The sequence below is a fragment of the Argiope bruennichi genome, chromosome 8 (assembly GCF_947563725.1).
Source record: "Argiope bruennichi chromosome 8, qqArgBrue1.1, whole genome shotgun sequence".
NCBI lineage: Eukaryota > Metazoa > Arthropoda > Arachnida > Araneae > Araneidae > Argiope > Argiope bruennichi.
In genome coordinates, this window is record NC_079158.1 from 112,642,980 (window position 1) to 112,663,099 (window position 20,120).

The 20,120-nt window shown below is 31.0% G+C and overlaps 1 protein-coding gene across 1 annotated transcript in view; it reads left to right on the forward strand.

Annotated features, from left to right (window-relative positions):
* Positions 1-20,120, forward strand: part of LOC129981631 (ionotropic receptor 93a-like) — a 67,484-nt gene that overhangs the window by 45,229 nt on the left and 2,135 nt on the right. The window contains exons 7-14 of the mRNA XM_056092549.1: positions 1,417-1,566; positions 3,020-3,223; positions 4,361-4,461; positions 7,646-7,736; positions 9,564-9,719; positions 10,502-10,673; positions 13,515-13,732; positions 18,589-18,863. Coding sequence (XP_055948524.1) covers positions 1,417-1,566; positions 3,020-3,223; positions 4,361-4,461; positions 7,646-7,736; positions 9,564-9,719; positions 10,502-10,673; positions 13,515-13,732; positions 18,589-18,863 — 1,367 coding nt within the window. The remainder of the gene's footprint in view (positions 1-1,416; positions 1,567-3,019; positions 3,224-4,360; positions 4,462-7,645; positions 7,737-9,563; positions 9,720-10,501; positions 10,674-13,514; positions 13,733-18,588; positions 18,864-20,120) is intronic.

Sequence of the window (20,120 nt, forward strand, 5' to 3'; positions counted from 1 at the left end):
CGTTCTTCCTCTTTCATGAAACTTGCATTCGAAAGAGCAATAATTTTAGTCATTGTGCACGCCTCAGTGTATCCAATGAACAAAGAGACTTGAATTAACATAAAAAAATATTGTTATATCACAAAAAGGCAAAATTCCATGCTGTTCACATGACATTTTAGAGGACAGGCTGACTGGGATTGATATTGCTGTCATAACCCTTCTACAATCTTGAACTACCGAAATTATATTATATCATACTGTATGATTGAAGAATTATGTGTAATAAACGATTTCTATTGGTTTGGTGCATAATTATCAGGCGTTTCTTTGACTCACTGTATTTTAATAAAAATTTATAATATTTTATAAATTTATGAACGAAAATATTCTTTTAGGTTATAAAATGCGTGTCGATAACCATATTCGTATTCGTCATATTATACTGTACCACTTTAAGAAAGAATGAAAAGCAGCGCAGTCATTTCGCGATTTCAACGAGCTAATGGTGAGGCCATAATCAGCGAAAGTTGATGCAAGGAATGGTTTGCCCGTTTCAAATCTGACGCCATTAGCTTAGAAGATAAGCCAATAAGAGGTCAGCCATTGGACTTCGACGACCAGGCATTTTTGGTAGCCGTGGAAGGATTTCGAATGCTGGCCGACAACTTCGACGTGGACCATTCAACTATCGTTCAGTTATTGAAATATATGGCGACTATATGCTCCAGATTAATCATTTAAAAATTTTACTGTTGAATTTTTGTTTCTTTTTTTCATAATAAATAGTGTTAGAGAATGCCTGATAATTATGCACCAACCTTATAATTCGTTTTTCGGGGGAAAAAGGGTTATAATAAAGAAGATCCAAAGATTTTTACAGATGAGCATTTGTGTCAGGGAAGCAAAGATGATTGTAGTACATTGAATACAACGTCCTATATAATGATAATTAGTTCCAGAATTCCACTCTAATAGCTATGATAACAAAGTTACAGTGAATTGTATTTTGTTTTTTGATATGTCTGTATAAAATAGTTATAAAATCTATTAATTTGGATGCAATGTCAACCGTGCATACGCCCTATCTAATCCACAATAACTCTCGATTTTCAAAAAGAATTTATAAAATTAATGATCAAGCTAATGGTAACCAAGTACCATTTGATGCTGTAACTTCTGGAGACAATAATTAACATACAAATACAGCTTTTAATTTTTATATAATAGATTGCACATAAATAGATTTTTACTTTATTTTGTCTCTCGATTACCCTTACAAAAGTTGTTCCAATGATTCTGAATTCGTACCTAAGCTATCGTCTCAATCAGTGCCTGTACTAAAACTTGTTCATGTAGTCTTCCAGAGTATATAAATTGGTACTCTTCCGTAATTCAAATTTCATATTTCATTGTTGACTCGCTCTTTTGTTGCAGGTACGTTTGGGACGCGAGGACATGTTCGTCTCGGCAGTGGTGTGGGGCACCATCAGAGCTGCGAAAATGATTTGGGACAGAGAAGCTGAAATATCCCAGGGCAAATGCATCTACGTGAACGGGAGCACTTCCTTTTCTTCGATAGTCACGGTGAATCCTTTTTCTATACGCAACTGATTTTACTGTTGTTAGCTCTCTGTCACATGCGTTACTATAGATATTAGTTTAAAACACAACTTAAAATTCGATTTTTATCTTATGCTAGAACAAAAGCTGGTATATAAAATAATAAAATTTCATTAGTCCAACTGTTGGATGTATTTATAATTTTAATTATAATTGTCTTTATTTTATTAGTTCTGTTCTAGTGTTTTTTATTATCATTTAAATGTATGGCATTGTGTTTGGCAACCAATTTAATATTCAATTTGTATTATCATCTTGGCAACGGCTGTTACATTGCTTTTTTTATTGCTTGAGCCGCACTCTGCTCCTGGCGTTTTGTAAAACTTTTATTCTAAATGAAAATTAAACGTGTTTGTACTTTTAGAAGCTTTTAATGTGATCTGTAACGATCACCAACATAATCTGAAGATTAGTGAATATTTAAAGTGAGAATGTTTGTATTCTCATAAAACCCGATTTTTCAATTTTAACTTCATAAAATAGAAAATTTTTTATCAATTATAAATATGTTTCATATATATATGGGTATGGTAGTCCGGAAGCTCATATATTAACTTTTGAAATTATTTTTAATAAAAGTTTCTGTGACGAAAAAACCCAAGCTTTTTTTTTTTTTGTCTTTTTCTTAAAAAATTGCTGTTTTTTAAATTTTGGTGCGCATATATAAAATTCTTTTCCTTAATATGAAATATTATACTGCAATATTTGCAAGAGTTATGCATCCGTTAAACCTATTTTTATTTCTGGGCTGTAAAAAGCTTGAAAAGATTATTCATAACAAAAAAAAAAAAATCTTTTGCTTTAAATTTTCAACTTCCATGCCTTTCAGTAATTTTTTCTTTTTTAACAAAAGTTTATAAAAAAAATAAACTTACTGTAGTTATTGGATTCTATAGGTATATATATGTTATAATAATTTTAAAGTGCTTTTGTTTAGAATCTTTTTTTTTCTGAGAGCACCTTTCTAATTATGAGCTCATAGATAATCACACTGCATTTCTGATTTGCAGTGTGATTATCTCATTTATTTGTGATTAACATTTTTAAGAACAAATACTTTTAAAAATAATATTTATATATTTTTTGAATAATGAAAACAGCTCATTCATTTTATATTTATTAAATCTTACAGCAGATATAATATTTACATGAAAAAAAAATCAACTCAAATTTCGATGATTTTTGTTAAGAACAGTCCAATTCTCTTAGGAAAACTTACCCTTTTTTTTTCTTTAAATCAAGCTTTTAATAAAATTGTTACATTTTTTTTTGTCTGTAAATGTCATTCATTAAAAAATAAAAATTTTTTTTTTTAAAAAATTGAACAGCTTTGTAGTCAAAGATATGTTCTATGATAACTTATTTTTATTGTTGGATCGTGAACTTTCTTTAAATCCTTTTTTTTTTATTTCTTCAGGATTACATGAATAATGAATACATTCTTTCTAAAAGCCTGAATTTCGCTCTTATGCGGAATGTTCCCGATTCTCCTAACACAGAAATCTTCAAGAAAATCGGAAGTTGGGAATCGAAACGTATGCCGAAATTCGATTACCTCTACCCAGACATCGAAAAGCATATCATATTTCGAGACAGGGTTCTCAAATTGGCAATGCCCTTTGTAAGTGTTAAAATTCTTAATTTTCTAGCTATATATATATATTTTAAATAGGAGGAAAGGTTTAATAAAAATCTAGGACGCAGTTTGGGTTTTCTTTTTTCTCCAAAATATCTTGAAGAAATTTGTATTAATGGATATCTATTTCTGCACAACTTTTTCAGAAAACGCATTTCCATCTACTAAATGAGTGCACAAGATGAAAAGATATCATATAATATCGTGCAATCACGAGTCTCACTGTTCAATCATGAGTTACACTACAATCATGAGAGGCCGCGGTGACCTGGTAGTAAGGTCTCGGCTTCGGAACCGGAGGGTTTCAGGTTCGTGACCCGATTCCACCGAAGAACCATCGTGTAAGGGGGTCTGTTGCACGTTAAATCCGTCATGACCAAACGTTCTCCCGCTGGTGTGGTGTGGTGGTATAGAGGGGGGTGCCAGCTCAGGTGTCGTCCTCGTCATCTGACCACGGTTCAAAATGACGAGGTTCGTCCCAAAATAGCCCTAGTGTTGCTTCAAACGGGACGTTAATATAACCAAACCAAACCAACTACAATCATGAGTGGAATCGTGCAGCCATGAATCACACTGTGCAATCGAGAAATACACTGTGTAATCAGGAATCACATTGTCTAATAATGAATCACACTGTTGTTTGATGAATCATACTGTTCTTCGCTGTGTAATAATAAATAACATTGTGCATAAATGTGTAATATTGTATAATAAATAACAATATTGTTTAATAACAAAAATATAATAAATAGTCCCAAACCTTGCTGTACTACTCGGTCTATTTAACTAGAAAAGAATAGAGAGGGGAAAAAAAGAGTATTTTTCACAATACAAAATAAACCATACGAATTATTATTTGAAAAGTTTGTGCTTGAATTCTTCAAATTAATTTGTATTTTGCTGAAAATGAAAGCTTTTAGGCTTTTTCTTAAACGCTAATTTCAATAAGTAAGTAAATCATGAAAAATGTCAAATTGTATAGTTTTTTACATAATTAAGATATTTTAGAAATGTTTCGAATGGCTGTATTTAAACATAGTGGTACATTTTTAGCACATTATACTGTATTTCTTAAAATTTTACATTACCACTTCATTTTTTGATACTATAGATTTTTTATAGAATCCGCCCTACACAATCCCTGCTGCGGGGGACGAGAATACAGTGGACACTGGGGCAGCGGTTAAGCTCTTCGACTATCTCATGAAGCGTCTGAAATTCAGGTGAAATTCAGTTTCCATTTTCTTAATACAATTATGTCCAATGCATCTCTGAATGCATCTATGTCCAATGTTCTGAACATTTTAATTATGATCAAAATTTAATATTCCAGTATTTTGATTAATATATATTATGCTGGGGCAATTTAATTGCTAAACGAATAATTATCGATTGTTCAAAATAACGAATTAAAATTAATCGATTGTTCAAAATAACGAATTAAAATTAATCGATTGTTCAAAAAACCGAATTAAAATTAATCGATTGTTCAAAAAAATGAATTAAAATTAATCGATTGTTCAAAATAACGAATTAAAATTAATCGATTGTTCAAAATAACGAATTAAAATTAATCGATTGTTCAAAATCGATGTTCAAAATCAAAATTAATCGATTGTTCAAAATAACGAATTAAAATTAATCGATTGTTCAAAATCGATGTTCAAAATCAAAATTAATCGATTGTTCAAAATCGATGTTCAAAATCAAAATTAATCGATTGTTCAAAATCGATGTTCAAAATCAAAATTAATCGATTGTTCAAAATAACGAATTAAAATTAATCGATTGTTCAAAATCAAAATTAATCGATTGTTCAAAATCAAAATTAATCGATTGTTCAAAATCAAAATTAATCGATTGTTCAAAATAACGAATTAAAATTAATCGATTGTTCAAAATCGATGTTCAAAATCAAAATTAATCTATTGTTCAAAATCAAAATTAATCGATTGTTTAAATAAGTTGGTAATAGATTTTGAAAAATCTATTACCAACTTATTGTCGTAAATTAAAGAAATTGTTATTGGAATTCATGATCAGAAATATTTATCTGATAGTACAGATAAAACACTTAAATGGATGCGCAATCGAATTGATTTTGTGAGTCGTCATTTGGCAACAGTTGTGCGTTTGGATTGTTTACATTGCTATCTCGCCGGAAGACATAAAACAACTATTTTTTTTAAAAATAATTTTAAAAAAAAGGATTTAAATTAACATATTTTTCCAATTTATTAATCGAACATTTCGATTAGTAAATAGGAAACGAGAAATTAGGTCAAATGAAAGTGTTGAAAACTCCTTCATTAAATAATCCGGTCTGAATGAGCAAAATAAAGGTGTAAAGCATTTTTATATACAGAGCGAAATTTCCAAAATACAGGAACATAATTATGATATGGGACTATGATAGGAATCTGTTCTTTTTGTCTGATGCGTTTCGGAGAAAAAGAAGTAAATTTAAGTGGATTTTAAGAATTTCTTAAATAAATTTTTTTTTGAAAAAAAAATCTGTTGAATTCGCTGGAAATGTTCAAGGAATTACCTGTGATTTAATCAAATAAAATATTATAGCAAACTTATTTGGGAATGTAATTCTGTTTTATCTTTTTACTTTCTTGTAGACACAATACATAATATATAGAAAGTATAGTAATCGACAAAAAATACAAATTCGAAATTTAGACGAATCTTCACGTTTTAAACCTCCCTGCATTCGTAAAATAATTTTTTAGAAAATGTCCTTTTGTCTGTGGCGAAGATAACTCAAAAACTCTTTGAGCTAGATGGATGAAATTTCGTATACAGTGTTTATAACAAATTTGTATATTTTTATTAAATTTTTAGCAAAATCCTTTCTGATGCTGTCTGTTTGTCCAGCTGTTCGAATATAGTTCAGAACGGTAACTATGAAAGATGCCTATCAAATGTTGAGTGAAATCCAATATGGAATTACCTATACTTGCGCGTACTTTCAGAAATGTGTAAACGCGCCACGTAAAAACTTAAATATATCAAATTTGGTACGTGATTTTGTGACTGCAAGCTTAGTTTTATGTCACATTTTTGTTTTATCGGTTGAGAAAAACGGTTCTGAATTCGATTTTTGGATATTTTTGTCCGCATGACAGGGATTAATCACCAAAATACTCCCCAAGGATGACACGTCAGTAAAAATGCAAAATTCAAGCCAAAGATTAATATTTCGTAATTTTTCCACGCCAGTGTCATGCAAGGCATATGGGTTGGGACGCCATCTTTATTAGAGAGTATGTGAGACAGTTTTAGGGAGACCAATCTCGCTAATCCATCCATTTGTGGCAAATGAATTTCCCAGAATCGAACCTGCGACGCTAGCTTCCGTAGCCGCGTGACATAACCACAAGACAAAAGTGATAACCTCTGTTAAGAGGTTGTTAACTGGCTTATGAAGCTAGCCCCAAACATTTTGCTTCCTCTTGGAATGGAACATATGCTTTCTCCTTTATACAGTGATCATAAAGCTGACTAAATCAGGGTATAATCAGCTTTATGTTTCTGATACTGGTGAAGTTACTGAAAAACCCATGGAGAGAAATGAAGGATGTTTATCTTCTGTTAAGGGAAGATTAGATTTTTTTGTTGGGGGCAATTTATCCATTCACAGAATGTAATCTTCAGGTGTATCGTATAACTGAAAAAAAAAATCAACAATAATCAGAAAATTTTAATTTTTTAAACTGATGTTTTAATTTTTAGTATTTGATGGGAAATGAATGATAACAGTTCATGCATTTGAAACAGTTTAAATTTTCTTTTGTAATGAATGTATTTATAATTTCTTTACTGGAAAAAAATACATTACTATATGGGAAGCGAACAAAATGATCTGGAATAGTGAATCCAAAAGATCACAACAGGCTGGTGAGTGGAACGAACAGGGATTGTAAACCTGTTCGGATTACAACCCCTGGAATCTTCGGAACAGGAATTGCACTATTTTTCTTACCGGAAGAGTAGAAACTGAAAATTTGAGAAATATGATGTTCTGCAATAATTTCATAGTTACAGCAAAGATGAACGAAAAGCAGGATACTGTTCGTTTCAATATGCTGAGGACTACCACTTTTCGACGATTCTATCTCCCTAAGGGGTGAGACGCTGAAGAATGTCAGCATTTCCGGAATTTACTTTATTGTTGAATGTAAACATCCCTTCTTTCATCTTTCCTCTCGCTTCTATTTTATCCAACGCATGCGCAAAAGCGAGGAAGGTTTTAGAATCCGTTGCAAATAATAGTTCTATTCTTAGCTTCTAAAGTGTAAAAATATTTTCTCCGATTTTCAGTTGTTTCTCATAAAAAAAAATATAAAAAACAAGCCATTTCTTCTCAAATTGTCTTTACTAATTAATCCGTTTTATCAGATATGAAGCTCTGCGACCTGATGATAATGAATGGGGTGTGCTATTGCCTGATGGAACATGGAGTGGCGCTGTTGGAATGCTCCTGGACAGGGTAAATTATTTATTGCTTAGTTTTACCAAATCAAACATTTATTTACAGAGTATTCATAAATGAATAACCTTATATTAAACAATTATATTTCCTAAATTAATACACCTTTATAATCAATGATATCTGAATATTTTTAGTAACAAATGCTCGATGATGTGTGAACCTTTTGTAACACGATAAACATCGAGTCTGTCATTTCGTTCCATGAATTTTGAAGCTTTTCACTGTTAATGGTGTATAGTTCAACATTAATACATCATCTAATTTTATTGTCTTTTCTCGTCAATAGAACTTAAAAACAATGTCTTCAGCATAATCTCATAAAAAATAAATTACGTTTAAGATCTGGAGATCTTGGTGGCCATGCAACGAAAGGTAATTCAACATTACATGCATGTCCAATCCAGCGTTGTGGAATCTCCGCATTTCAGTCAGCTGCAAACTAACTGCTTAATTCGTACAAATCTCGCGCATTCTCGGGAGTAACGATATTTCCGACCACAGCTGATTGCCATCTGTGGAGTGCAAACCAAAACAAAATGTCTGACATTTATTATTATCTCATATCACTAATTATATTATGTGTAATAGCTCTGAAAATATAAAATTTTAAAATCCGGTCATTCAGGTTATACTAATTCTGTTGTTTTACTTTAAACGAATATGAGAATATATTTACTTCAACCCTTTCTAGGGCCTTGGAAAATATGCTTCCCACCAAATTTATCAATCTTTGTATGAAATGATGTAGGTTGGCATAAGTTCTGATAAACTTTTTTAGAAAGACAGAAACTTAGATGCTTCAGTTCTTTATCAGACAAAATGATGTGTCTTGATTTATTACTTAATTATTAGTTATCCAAATTCATTAATGAATCAAATTAAATTTATCTAATAAGCTAAATGATTCCCTTTTCTTATTCTACTTTCAAGTCTAAAAATATTTTAATATAATATGACTAGAAAAAAATGACTCTTTAAAGGGTTAAATGAATATGATGGATATAAGAGCCAATTCCATTATGCTCTTATGCAAAAGTTGAATGAATAGGGATTCAGAATACAGTTACCTAATTAAAGAAATTACTGTTTTTTGATAATTATATGTCGGAAATTAATTCAGAAGTGTATGAATGTTCAACAAATGATCTTTTCATAATTATTATTTACCAAGCTTGAAATCCAGATGGAATCCATGTTGATTTCCAAAACCATTAATAGTATGATTAATTTCGGTGAGACATTGTATGTTCATTTTATTATATCAATCATTTTAAAGGCAACTGCTTTTTTAAGAACGTGTTTGTCAAATTTAATAATATAAATACACTCGTATTAAATAATTTTTTAATTTTTAATGTTTATTCAAGAATTTTTTTATTTTTAAGTGTTATAAAGATTAAGTGTTTTCCAGTTTTTAATTCTAGAAGTTTTTAGAACTAAATGTATCCATGTTTTAAAATTCTTATATGGTTTTTAAGGTTCAGTGTTTTAGAATTCTTTCTTTTTTTTTTTTTCTTTCTTTTTGATCTCATATACTCATACTGGAAATTTTTTCAATCATTATATTTTTTAATAAACTATTAATAGAATAATAAACTTAGAATCGAAATTTGCACTGTTTTCTATTCTTATAATTTTCTTTATACGTAACATGGTTTTAAACTTCAACGAACAGCTACGAATTCTGATTTCATTGTATTCATATTTCATTTTAGTTTTGTTGTATTTCCATTATGTTCTTGAAACTTCTATTATGTCATATTCTTGTATTATCTAGTTATTTGTGAGTTTTGATAAAAGCAGAACTCAACATTTTCCTTCCAGACGGTGGATTTAATTCCATTCTTGGGGATCACAAGAGGCCGCAGCCGGGTTCTAGAATTTTCGGAGCCCATAATGACCACCAGCACAGCCATTCTGGTCCAGAAGCCGAGGGAACCACCTCGTACCCTCATTTTCCTCAGACCCTTTTCTGCACCGGTGAGCTGATTGAATTTTTGAAAGAATCACTAACGGTCTTTTTATTTCAATTGTCTTTTATATTTGTGAACAATAATAAAACAATTTAAAAAAATTAGAAATAGCGTATTAAAAATGGCATTTTCTAATCTCAAACCTGGAGGAGAAAACAAAATTTGTAAAAGTGTGAAATGCTGAATGGAAATAATCTAATGAATGCAAATCTCATTCATGTTTAAAATGCTTTTAAAATTATTAATGGACCTTTGGGAAGAATTTTTTATTTTGCGATTTAATTTCTTTTGTTTCCCATACTTCAAACCTCATGCCTTTTTTTTCCCCTTCCCTTTTCAAATTTTTGATGAAAATGCTTTTACTTTGCAATATCTAATTGACTACATGTATTAAAAATCATTTTATGAATAATTTATTTTCATATTTTTAATTTGAATACATTTCGCAACTCAATATTATAATTAAAGTGAAATATTGCCAACAATTTCTTAAGTTCACTACCAAATGGCACCACTTAAACGAATGAAATTTAATTAAATTAAAAGATATATTCATAACTAAATTCTTAGAATATTTGTGTATTTCTATCTGCTGTACAAAACTTAATTCACCAGGAAGCGAAAGCAGAATTGATTACAAAATTTTATCTTTAAAATCATGAAAATATTTACATAAAATTATGCAAAATAAGTGTTAAGGATATATCAGTTTAAAAGATCAGTAACTATAGAATAAATTTTGGATTAAAATGAATCTACTGTTTAACTTTAAACATAATTTTCTTTCAGGTGTGGGCTTGCATCACTTTGACTATTCCTGTCATGGCATTTGTATTGTATTACGTACACAGAAAAAGCTTCGAATATTCAACCGAGCGAAACACCTTGATGAAAAGGAAAGGTGGCTTGTTCAAATATCGAAACTGTTTCTGGTACATGTACGGTGCTATTCTACAACAAGGTGAGTTAAATGGAGGTATTTACTCTGTGAAATAATTCTCGACAATGAATAGTACAAAAACGCATAGGAAAACTTAAACTCTACTACTTTAAGCAAATAATCGAAAAAAGATATCTTTAAAGGATAGTGAAAGAATAATTTAGTAGCAACATAAAAGTAAGAAAAAAAAATGACTTTATATTCTTAGATATATAAACATATTTTAGCAGATGCTTGTCCGAGAAAAAGAAACTTTTGAAATTTTAACTTCGATTTATTTTATCCCGGGAGGCATATTATGTATAGAGAAAAAGTGGTAAGATGAGCGTCAGTCTACATCACGATACAAGAGCAAAAGATACAGAAATTTTTCCGGTCAGTCATTTTACTCTGAGATTTTGATAGGGATTTCTTTGACACACGTCGACTTTAGGAAAGAAAATCTTAAGTATCTTTAAAAGAATGTTGTAAGCATGAGGGATTTTTTTTATCCCTTCGGTCGGCGAAAGTGCTGAAATCGTCAGTTTTCTAGAGCATGTGAAGAATTAATTAAATAAAAAAATTGGGAATTGGGTCAGGAACTAAGAGAACTAATATTGGCTAATTTAACATTGATTAATTTAAAATAAAAGTTAGAAAATTAATTAGAATTTAAATTAAGAGATATAATTATATATATATATATATAATATTGATATCAACCTTCAACGTAACTTAAAATTCGATGCATATTTGCACTTTAGACATTAAATGTGTGTATCAAATTTTATCTATCTAGTTTTCTTCGTTTTCTTGCTATATACGGACAGCTGGACAAACAGACATCCTGAACGAATTTCTTTCAAATTCTTTTTAGGAATCTACAAATTTGGTTATCATAAGCTAAATTCATTCCAAAATCATACGCCGTCTAGTTCAAAGTGCTTATGATTATGTTCATAGACACACAGACATAACCAAAAGACCGTGACCAAAATTTATTTGTATTTCGGACACTGGGATGCCTGAAAAGTAAAGCAAATCTCGAGTTTGAATCCGATTACAATACTTTCACTTCGTATTCTTTTTTCGCTCGCAAGTAAAAAGGAATAACGAAAACATAATTTTGGTATCGAAACATACATTTCTGATATGTCTTAACAGTTTTGTACTAGACAAACCATTCTGGGCATCATTCAAAGATATGTCTTGAAGTTATAGAAACAAAGCTAAAATGAAGTATTCCCACGACTTACTTTAGAAGTAGTGGAAAATATAGCTTCAAATAGTGCAGCTCTATCCTAAGTAGGGAAACTTCAGAGATCAGATCAGGATGAGGTAAGTCAGATAAGAAGATTTTACGATTAAATAAAACTAAATATCATCCTATTTATAGCGATGATGGATGTCAAATCTATCTCTTACTAACTTTTTCATTTGAACTAGCGAGAAAATTCAGATTGAGATGGTGTTTATAAATTGCATTTTAAATACTGGATGGCACAGTTACAATATCCATATGGTATCTTCGAAAGGAGAAAAGTGATACATGTTTTTATATAAAAGTTTCAAACTGATAAACACTATTTTGGGCATTGTGTAACACTCCGGTCTCATTAATCATTTCACTAGTCATGATTCGCACATCATAATACTTCTGTCTGGAAAATTATTAACTAATAACAATATTTATAATATAATTGTCCACAACCGTTATTTGCAGATAATCTGATAAATTGCATTATCAGATTATGTGCAATTCCCAACTTCTGTTTTGCCGTTAAGTAACTCAGTGATGTTATTTTTATGCTTGAATGATCGGCGTACGAATAAAGATAAACTGAATGAAAAGCAGAAATCAGTGATCTGAGATTTGCAATTTTTATTATTTGAAATTTATGATGATTCTTTATATTATCCTTTCGTGGACCAAATTGAAGATTATTGATAATATTTTACTTCAGCATTTTCTTTAAAATTTTGTATTTCTCACTGCATTTTTTTTCTTCTGTTAATGGATCATTATTTGTTTGAATCCGATTTTGGTGATTAGTTTTGGTTTGAGAGTTCACGAGCATTAGAAATAGATAAGACGTCACTGCAAAGGAAAGAAAACTTTTTATATTACTTTTATTGCACCTTAAAGTACCACAGAATAGTATTTGTGTGTGTGTGTGTTGTACAATGCATATGCGATTTTCTATTACAACTTTCGTTAGTTAATCCTTGCGTCTCTAATTTGCATATACATCCTGAAGATCAAATTTTCTTGTGTGTTGAATATCCATAAGCAGCTACTCTGACAAGTTCGAAGGCACACGGAAATTTTAAATGATCGGAACACCACGACAGCATATCCGGGAGCTAAGGTTGGTCCTAAGGGCTATCACCGGCCTGTAGTAGGCACGTCCTGTTTTCCTGTAGTAGGCATGTCCCGTTATCGGTTTAGGGTAGCTGACCCCACACCATTCCTGAATCCAGACGGGTGGTGGGAAACAACCATCGTATCGATAACTTCTCATTTACATATCTGAGATACACTCGAGGGGTTTCCCAATTGGATATATAAATCCTACTACTACAGGATTATTGCAAAAAAAAAAAAAAAAAAAAAAAAAAAAAAAAAAAAAACATTTTTAAAAAAATATTTTTTTTTTTTTTTTTTTTTTTTTTTGCATTTAAAATGTTAACCATGCAAAAATCGGGTCGAAAGTGCTCATCTGTGACAATTAGATCTCGGATACTGTTAACAGAACAACAGCCCCTCTAGTAGGCACCTCTTCTAGTATTACTGTTCAAAAATAGATTTTATGAAGAACCATCAGCTATGCAAGTAAAAGTAATAAAATATTTTGCACTAATGCACTAATCATTCATTTTCAGGTGGTATTCATCTGCCCGTGACTGTCAGTGCTCGGATCGTGGTGTGTTTCTGGTGGCTGTTCGTTATGGTCGTGATGGCCACTTATAGCGGAAACCTGATCGCCTTCCTCACTTTCCCCGAGGCTGACTGGAAAGTGACCAGTCTGGAAGACATGGCGCGGAAAGAGAAAGTGACCATCCTCATACAGGAAGGGACGAGCATTCACCAAGAGATAGAGGTTCGATCTGAATAATCAGTTTAATTTGATTTCATTTATACTAGTGATGTGATTAAAGAGGATGAATACAGGGTGCGTCGTTTCTCTGGTACCAATTATTGGGAGGCAAAAAACAGGCAAAGCTAAGATTCAATGACATAATGAATGCTTTACGATACTGGATGAAACATGTATCAAACCAGGGAACATGATCAACCCAAAACTTTCTAGTATATTTTCTAATTTAATAGAGTTTTATTCCTGTCTCCTTACATAAAATTGTGAACTTTGGAAAAGGCTGCGAAATTAGCCTTGCATGATATTAGCGAACAATAGTTACGAAATATAGATCTTTAACAGGAATCTAGCTTTTTTACTGAATCTATCGTGCGGATATATGTTTTAACGCCTTTTTGCTGACGGAATGAAACCAAAATTTGAGTGGGTGCTAAAATTATAGTCAGAAAATATCATTGATTTAAGTCATTCCATTTATGAATTATTCTGTTTACATGCAAAAGATCGACAGCTGGCCATTTTATTCGAAATTCGATTCGATTATTTGACTGATTTGATTCGAAATTTGATTTTAAAAAATTCATTATTTTAAATGCTAAACCTTTGTCTCAAATGTTTATCTTTTGTAAAATATTGATCTTTGCCTGGAATTTAACATTTTTTACTGAATCTATCATGCGAACTTTTGCAATGAATTCCAAGCATTTAGCAATAGGTACACGAAAATCGAATTTGTGAGATCTTATTTTCAACCGATTGAAGCTAATTTTGATACAGAATTACAAATGTCGTCACAAATTCACATACCATCAAGAATAGAATCATAATTTTAACACTTCCTACATAGAATCGTAATTTTAAGCAGACAGTAGACTTTGAAATAAGTAAAAATGGACAAAAAATTTCCTTTTTGTTTCATCCTCAAAATACTTGTTTATCTATACTTATAATAAAGCTCAATGTGTGTGTGTGTGTGTGTGTGTTGGCGCTTTACAGGCCAGACCATTCAACCTACAGCTACCAAATTTGGTACATGTATACCTTGGAGGTTGGGAATGTGCACCTGGGGGTTATTTTTTCGAATTTTTAATTAGAATTTTAATTATTAATTAAAAACTAACTTTCCCGCCGAAAAAAATCTTCCATTTCCCCCACCGCTAAATGAGTAAGGCTTCAGTGTTTTTTTTTCTCCCAACAGTAAAGAGGCTAGGGTTAACATTTTTCGGCGGATTATTTCAAACGATTCTGTTTATTTTCTTAATGTTTTATGCATTTAAAATTAAACATTGTTAATGAATCCATGTTTCAGATTCATTCTGAAGTACTTTTGAATTAAAATAAAACAGAATAAAGGAAATTAAAAATGTATAATCTGCATAGCGTTACCCCAACTGGCGTAGAAAAATGCACGCATTTGCGTTATCTAACTGGCGAAGAAAATTCACGCCTGCGCATTGTTCTGATTGTTGTCATGACAACCACTATCAACGGATGATTTAAATGATTTTTAGGTTAGTTGCATGCTTTTGTAAGTAAATTGTATTTATGTTAGTTATATATTTTTTTGTATATGCTTATAGTTTTAAGTACATCGTTTTTTAAGTAGTTTTTTTAAACTTGTTTTCAATGATTTAAATTATTTTTAGGTTAGTTGTTTGCTTTTGTAATTAAATTGTATTTATGTTAGTTATATATTTTTTGTATATGCTTATAGTTAGTTTTAAGTACATCATTTTTTAAGTAGTTTTTTTAAACCTGTTTTAGACCGATTATTTTAAACGATTCATTTTATTTTCTTAGTGTTTGATGCATTTAAAACATTGTTAATGAATCGATCTGTTCATGATGAATCTGAGAAAATTTTGTTGACAAATTCTTGAGATATTACATAAATTAAGAAAGATATTCTTTAGTGCCCATAAAGTTTAAACGCTCAGTGACTCTATTATCAGTAATCATATTATTAAAAAAAATGCTTTGTTTCAGTAAAAAATATTATTATATTAATTGCAGATTAATCATTTACACTTTAATTTAAACCATAAATTCTACGAGGGGTAACAGAAAATGAGAGAGATACATATCATGTTATGACTGAAGGCCTTTATAATATTATGAGTGAATTATATGACTATCAAAATTTGAAGTTTTAAAATATTTTGCTGAAGAATCTATTAAAGTTGGAATTGCATAAAATATTTAATTATTAAAATTTTAACGAACATTAAGATTGGCGAACCGGCTGGTCGCCAAAGGCGGCTAGTATAAAAATAAAAAATTATAAGATGTATCCAATGAAATATACATCTTGTATTATTAATTGTATAGTATTATTAATTGTTGTGTTAAAATGTATTATTCAATAGAACTTCCAGGGCTAAGAGGGAAAAAAATTAAGATTTTTCTCCAAACGATGTTTTAACATATTTAAATATATTTGAAATGCCCCAAGTATCTTAATTTTTGAGGAAATTAAATAAAACTGACAAGGAAGATTTCAATTAAACATTAAAGGAAAGTTGGGTATTCATTTTATGTTTCTAGTTCTTTTCGATAGCATAAAATCAATTTTAGTTCAAAAAAATATAAATTTCTTATGAATAAATTCATCATTTAATAATATTAATTAATTAATAAACATAAATTCATTATTTCTTTATCAGTGTGTATGCATAAAAATATCTTTAAAAATCAACTTTTAATTGGAATTACAAACACTTATCAAGCTTTGTTCTAAATAAATTTATATGTGATAATGCTGAAAAAATAATAGAAAAAATTAAATCCGCTGAAATATTTTTAAATATTATACATCTTTTATTTTTTAAAAGATATATTTAATTAAAATATTTTTTAAATATTTATATTTTAATACATATGCATAAAAAATTTCTTAACCTTAAATGAATAATTCTCAAAAGTATCTAATATAGATAGCGCCCCCATAAAATAGTGCGTTTGAGTCATCACGCTTTCATCCCTATAGATCAACAGTAAGTCGACCCGTAGATGGATTTGATGCCAAAGTTTACAGGTATTTATATTTTACATGAAAATTCTGTGTAACGAATTTCATCCATCTAGCTCTCTTCGTTTTGTAGTTGTTGTGTTAATTTATATTCGGACGACCAAAAGGAGATTTTCATTATATGGATTTTGTTCAAAATTTGATAGAAATCTACAACTTTGGTGCAAAGTTTATATACAAATTTCATTCATCTAGCTCAAAGTCTTTTCAGTTATCGTATCCACAAATAGATAAACAGGCAAGACATAATTTCAAAAATGTGTTTTTTAAACTGAAACTTAGAGATTCCTCAAAATTTCGAATTCGCATTTATTGACGATTGCAATACTTTCTCTTTATTTATGACAAAGTAGAAACGCCGTTGCTCATTTGAATTTCCTGTCAGGAAGTAAGTCAGCCATCTGACTCTCCGACCCGCCACGAAGGCACACGGATTTAAACTATAAAACTGAATGACCGGACCGCCGCAACAGCAACATTGGCGGGAACTGTTGTTGAGTCCCAAGGGCCGTCACCGGCCACTGTACAACCCTCCCCGAAGGAAGTACGTCCCGTCATCGATGGGAGAAGTCAGATCCTCCACCTATTAGTGTACCCTCCAGAGTGGCGAGATCCAACCACCATGCCGGAAGCATCTCATCCTCATTTCGAGGTGCCCCCTCGGGGGTCCTGTCAGGAAGTGCTTCTCTGCGAAAATAAATAATAATAAAACAAGCGGGAGTGATTTTTCACAAAATTTTCTCGCTCACTCTGTAATAAAGATATCCCAATGGACACCTTGCATGGCTCTGGCGTAAAGTAGTTATGAAGTATTAAGCTTTGGCATGAATTTATCCTTTCTACTGAATCTATCGTGTGGTCCTTGGCCATTTTGTTTTTTAGCGATTGATCGCTAGCATTTGTGCTTCAGACACGTTCTTCCCAATCTATTGAAACAAAAATTTGACATTTTAGTTTAGTTTAGTTATATTAACGTCCCGTTTTAAAGCAACGTCCCGTTTTTTGGGACGGACCTCGTAATTTTGAACCGCGGTCAGATGACGCAAAAATTTGACATAAAAACTACACGCAAAATCACGTACCAAATTTCATATATTTAAGTCACTGCGTTTTTGAGTTATCGCGTTTACATGTTTCTGAAAGTACAGACCGACAGACAGTCAACGCCTTGTTGCATTTCACTCAAAATTTGGTAGGTAAAAATGTTAAACCTGTGTATCGAATTTTATATATCTAGCTTTCATTCCTTTGTAGTGATCGTGCTAACTTATATTTGAACACCCGGACAGACATCCTTCCTCTGAACGGATTTGGCTAAAACTTTGATATAAATCTACAAATTTGGTTTTAAGCCTGTACACTAAAATTCATCAGTCTAGCTCAACACGTTTTTGAGTTATCTTTGTCACAGACGGACGTATATTTTCCTAAAAATGTGTTTTTCGAACTCATGAAGGTCTAATATGTGAAAATTCGTCAAAATTTTAATGAATAGAATTTTGATGAATAATTTTTGATGAATAGAATGTATGCATTCTATTCATCGAAATTTTTGAATTTTTCGAATTTTTTGATGAATAGAATGTATGCATTCTCTATACTACGTATACGAGAAAGTAAAAAACTTTAATGAATTTTATTGATTCGAGGAATTTGTTCTGACCTGCTTTGCAATGTGATTTCATTCGTCTAAATGTAATCGCCCTCCTTATAAATTTATAAGCCTAGTGGCTTATAAAGTACTTATTATTTTATATAAAGTAATCTTATATAAAGTACTTAGTACAATATAATGGATTCGAAGGATGAAATGCCTTGTTTTATTTTTCAGGAATCTCCCGTGGAAGCGTTGCAGCTGATAAAGAAAAGGGTGGAGAGTGCGAAAAATGCTTTCCTTATCACCAACGCTTCGGAAGCTATACCTGAAGTGAAAAGAGGATCTGCAGTTTTTGTAGAAGATTTGTACGTTCTATCAGACCTCATAAAAACTGAACATAACAAAACTGGAAGATGCGATCTGGCTTTGGCGCCAAAGAGGGCTCTGGAGATTTATGTGGCGATCGCAGCGAGGAAAGGAAGTCCGTACTTAAAAGAAATTGATATCTTGTAAGTATGGATATGGAACATGGAGATTTTTTTTTTTTGTTCAGCTTCTATGTTAAAAAAAAAAACAATGATTTTCAAATTTGAAGAAACGTTAAACATAAATAATACTCAAAATAAGATATTGAATCTTAACATTTGCATACAAAGTCTTGTTTTGAAACAGATTTTATTGGTATCATAATTTACAATTTAAATGTCCGAAGTTCCTGTCATTGATAGAGAAGCTCAGTTATATTAAAGTCCTGTTTTAAAGCAACAATAGGGTTATTTTAGGACAGACCTTGTAATTTTGAACCGTGGTCAGATGATGAGGACAACAGTTGAGCTAGCATTCCCTCTCCTGACTTCCACAACACATCACAGCAGCGGGAGGTTGGGCCCCGATAGATTTGAACTTCACCAGAACCGTTACACGACACTCCTTCGGTGGAATCGGGTTTAAACGGTCAGTGACTCTATTATCAGTAATCATATTATTAAAAAATGCTTTGTTTCAGTAAAAAACAGTATTATATTAATTGCAGATTAATCATTTACACTTTAATTTAAAGCATAAATTCTACGAGGGGTAACAGAAAATTAGAGAGATACATATCACGTTATGACTGAAGGCCTTTATAATATTATGAGTGAATTATATGACTATCAAAATTTGAAGTTTTAAAATATTTTGCTGAAGAATCTATTAAAGTTGGAATTGCGTAAAATATTTAATGATACAATAGGAGTTTAACCCCCTGCTTGGCATAATTTTTAAATATCGCCAACAATGGCCTCGCGAAATGTTCGAAAGCAAAGGAGGAGATGTTCAATTATAGTGCATAATAAAGATTGCCAGCTTTGGCGCGTTATCGCAACTTGGCGAAGAAGGGGGTTAAACTCTGGTTCAGCCTATTTAATTATTAAAATTTAAACGAACATTAAGATTGGCGAACCGGCTGGTCGACAAAGGCGGCTAGTATTTTTATAAAGCTCATTTTCAAACACTAGTTAAATGCGTCATATTTTTTAATCGGGGACTTGGCTGTTAAACAAGGAATCACATTTCATGTTAGCATTAAATAATATTTCATTAGCATTAAGAAATAAATTTTATGCTGGCAGAATTTTACGTTTTATTTTCTCTGAGAATATTCTAAAACGAATAATGAATAAAAATATTCTTCAACAAACTGATATTAATATTAGGCATAAAAAAATGAAGAATATACTGAACTTTTCTTTTATGTTCTTTAAATTTCAATTTTTAGACTATCC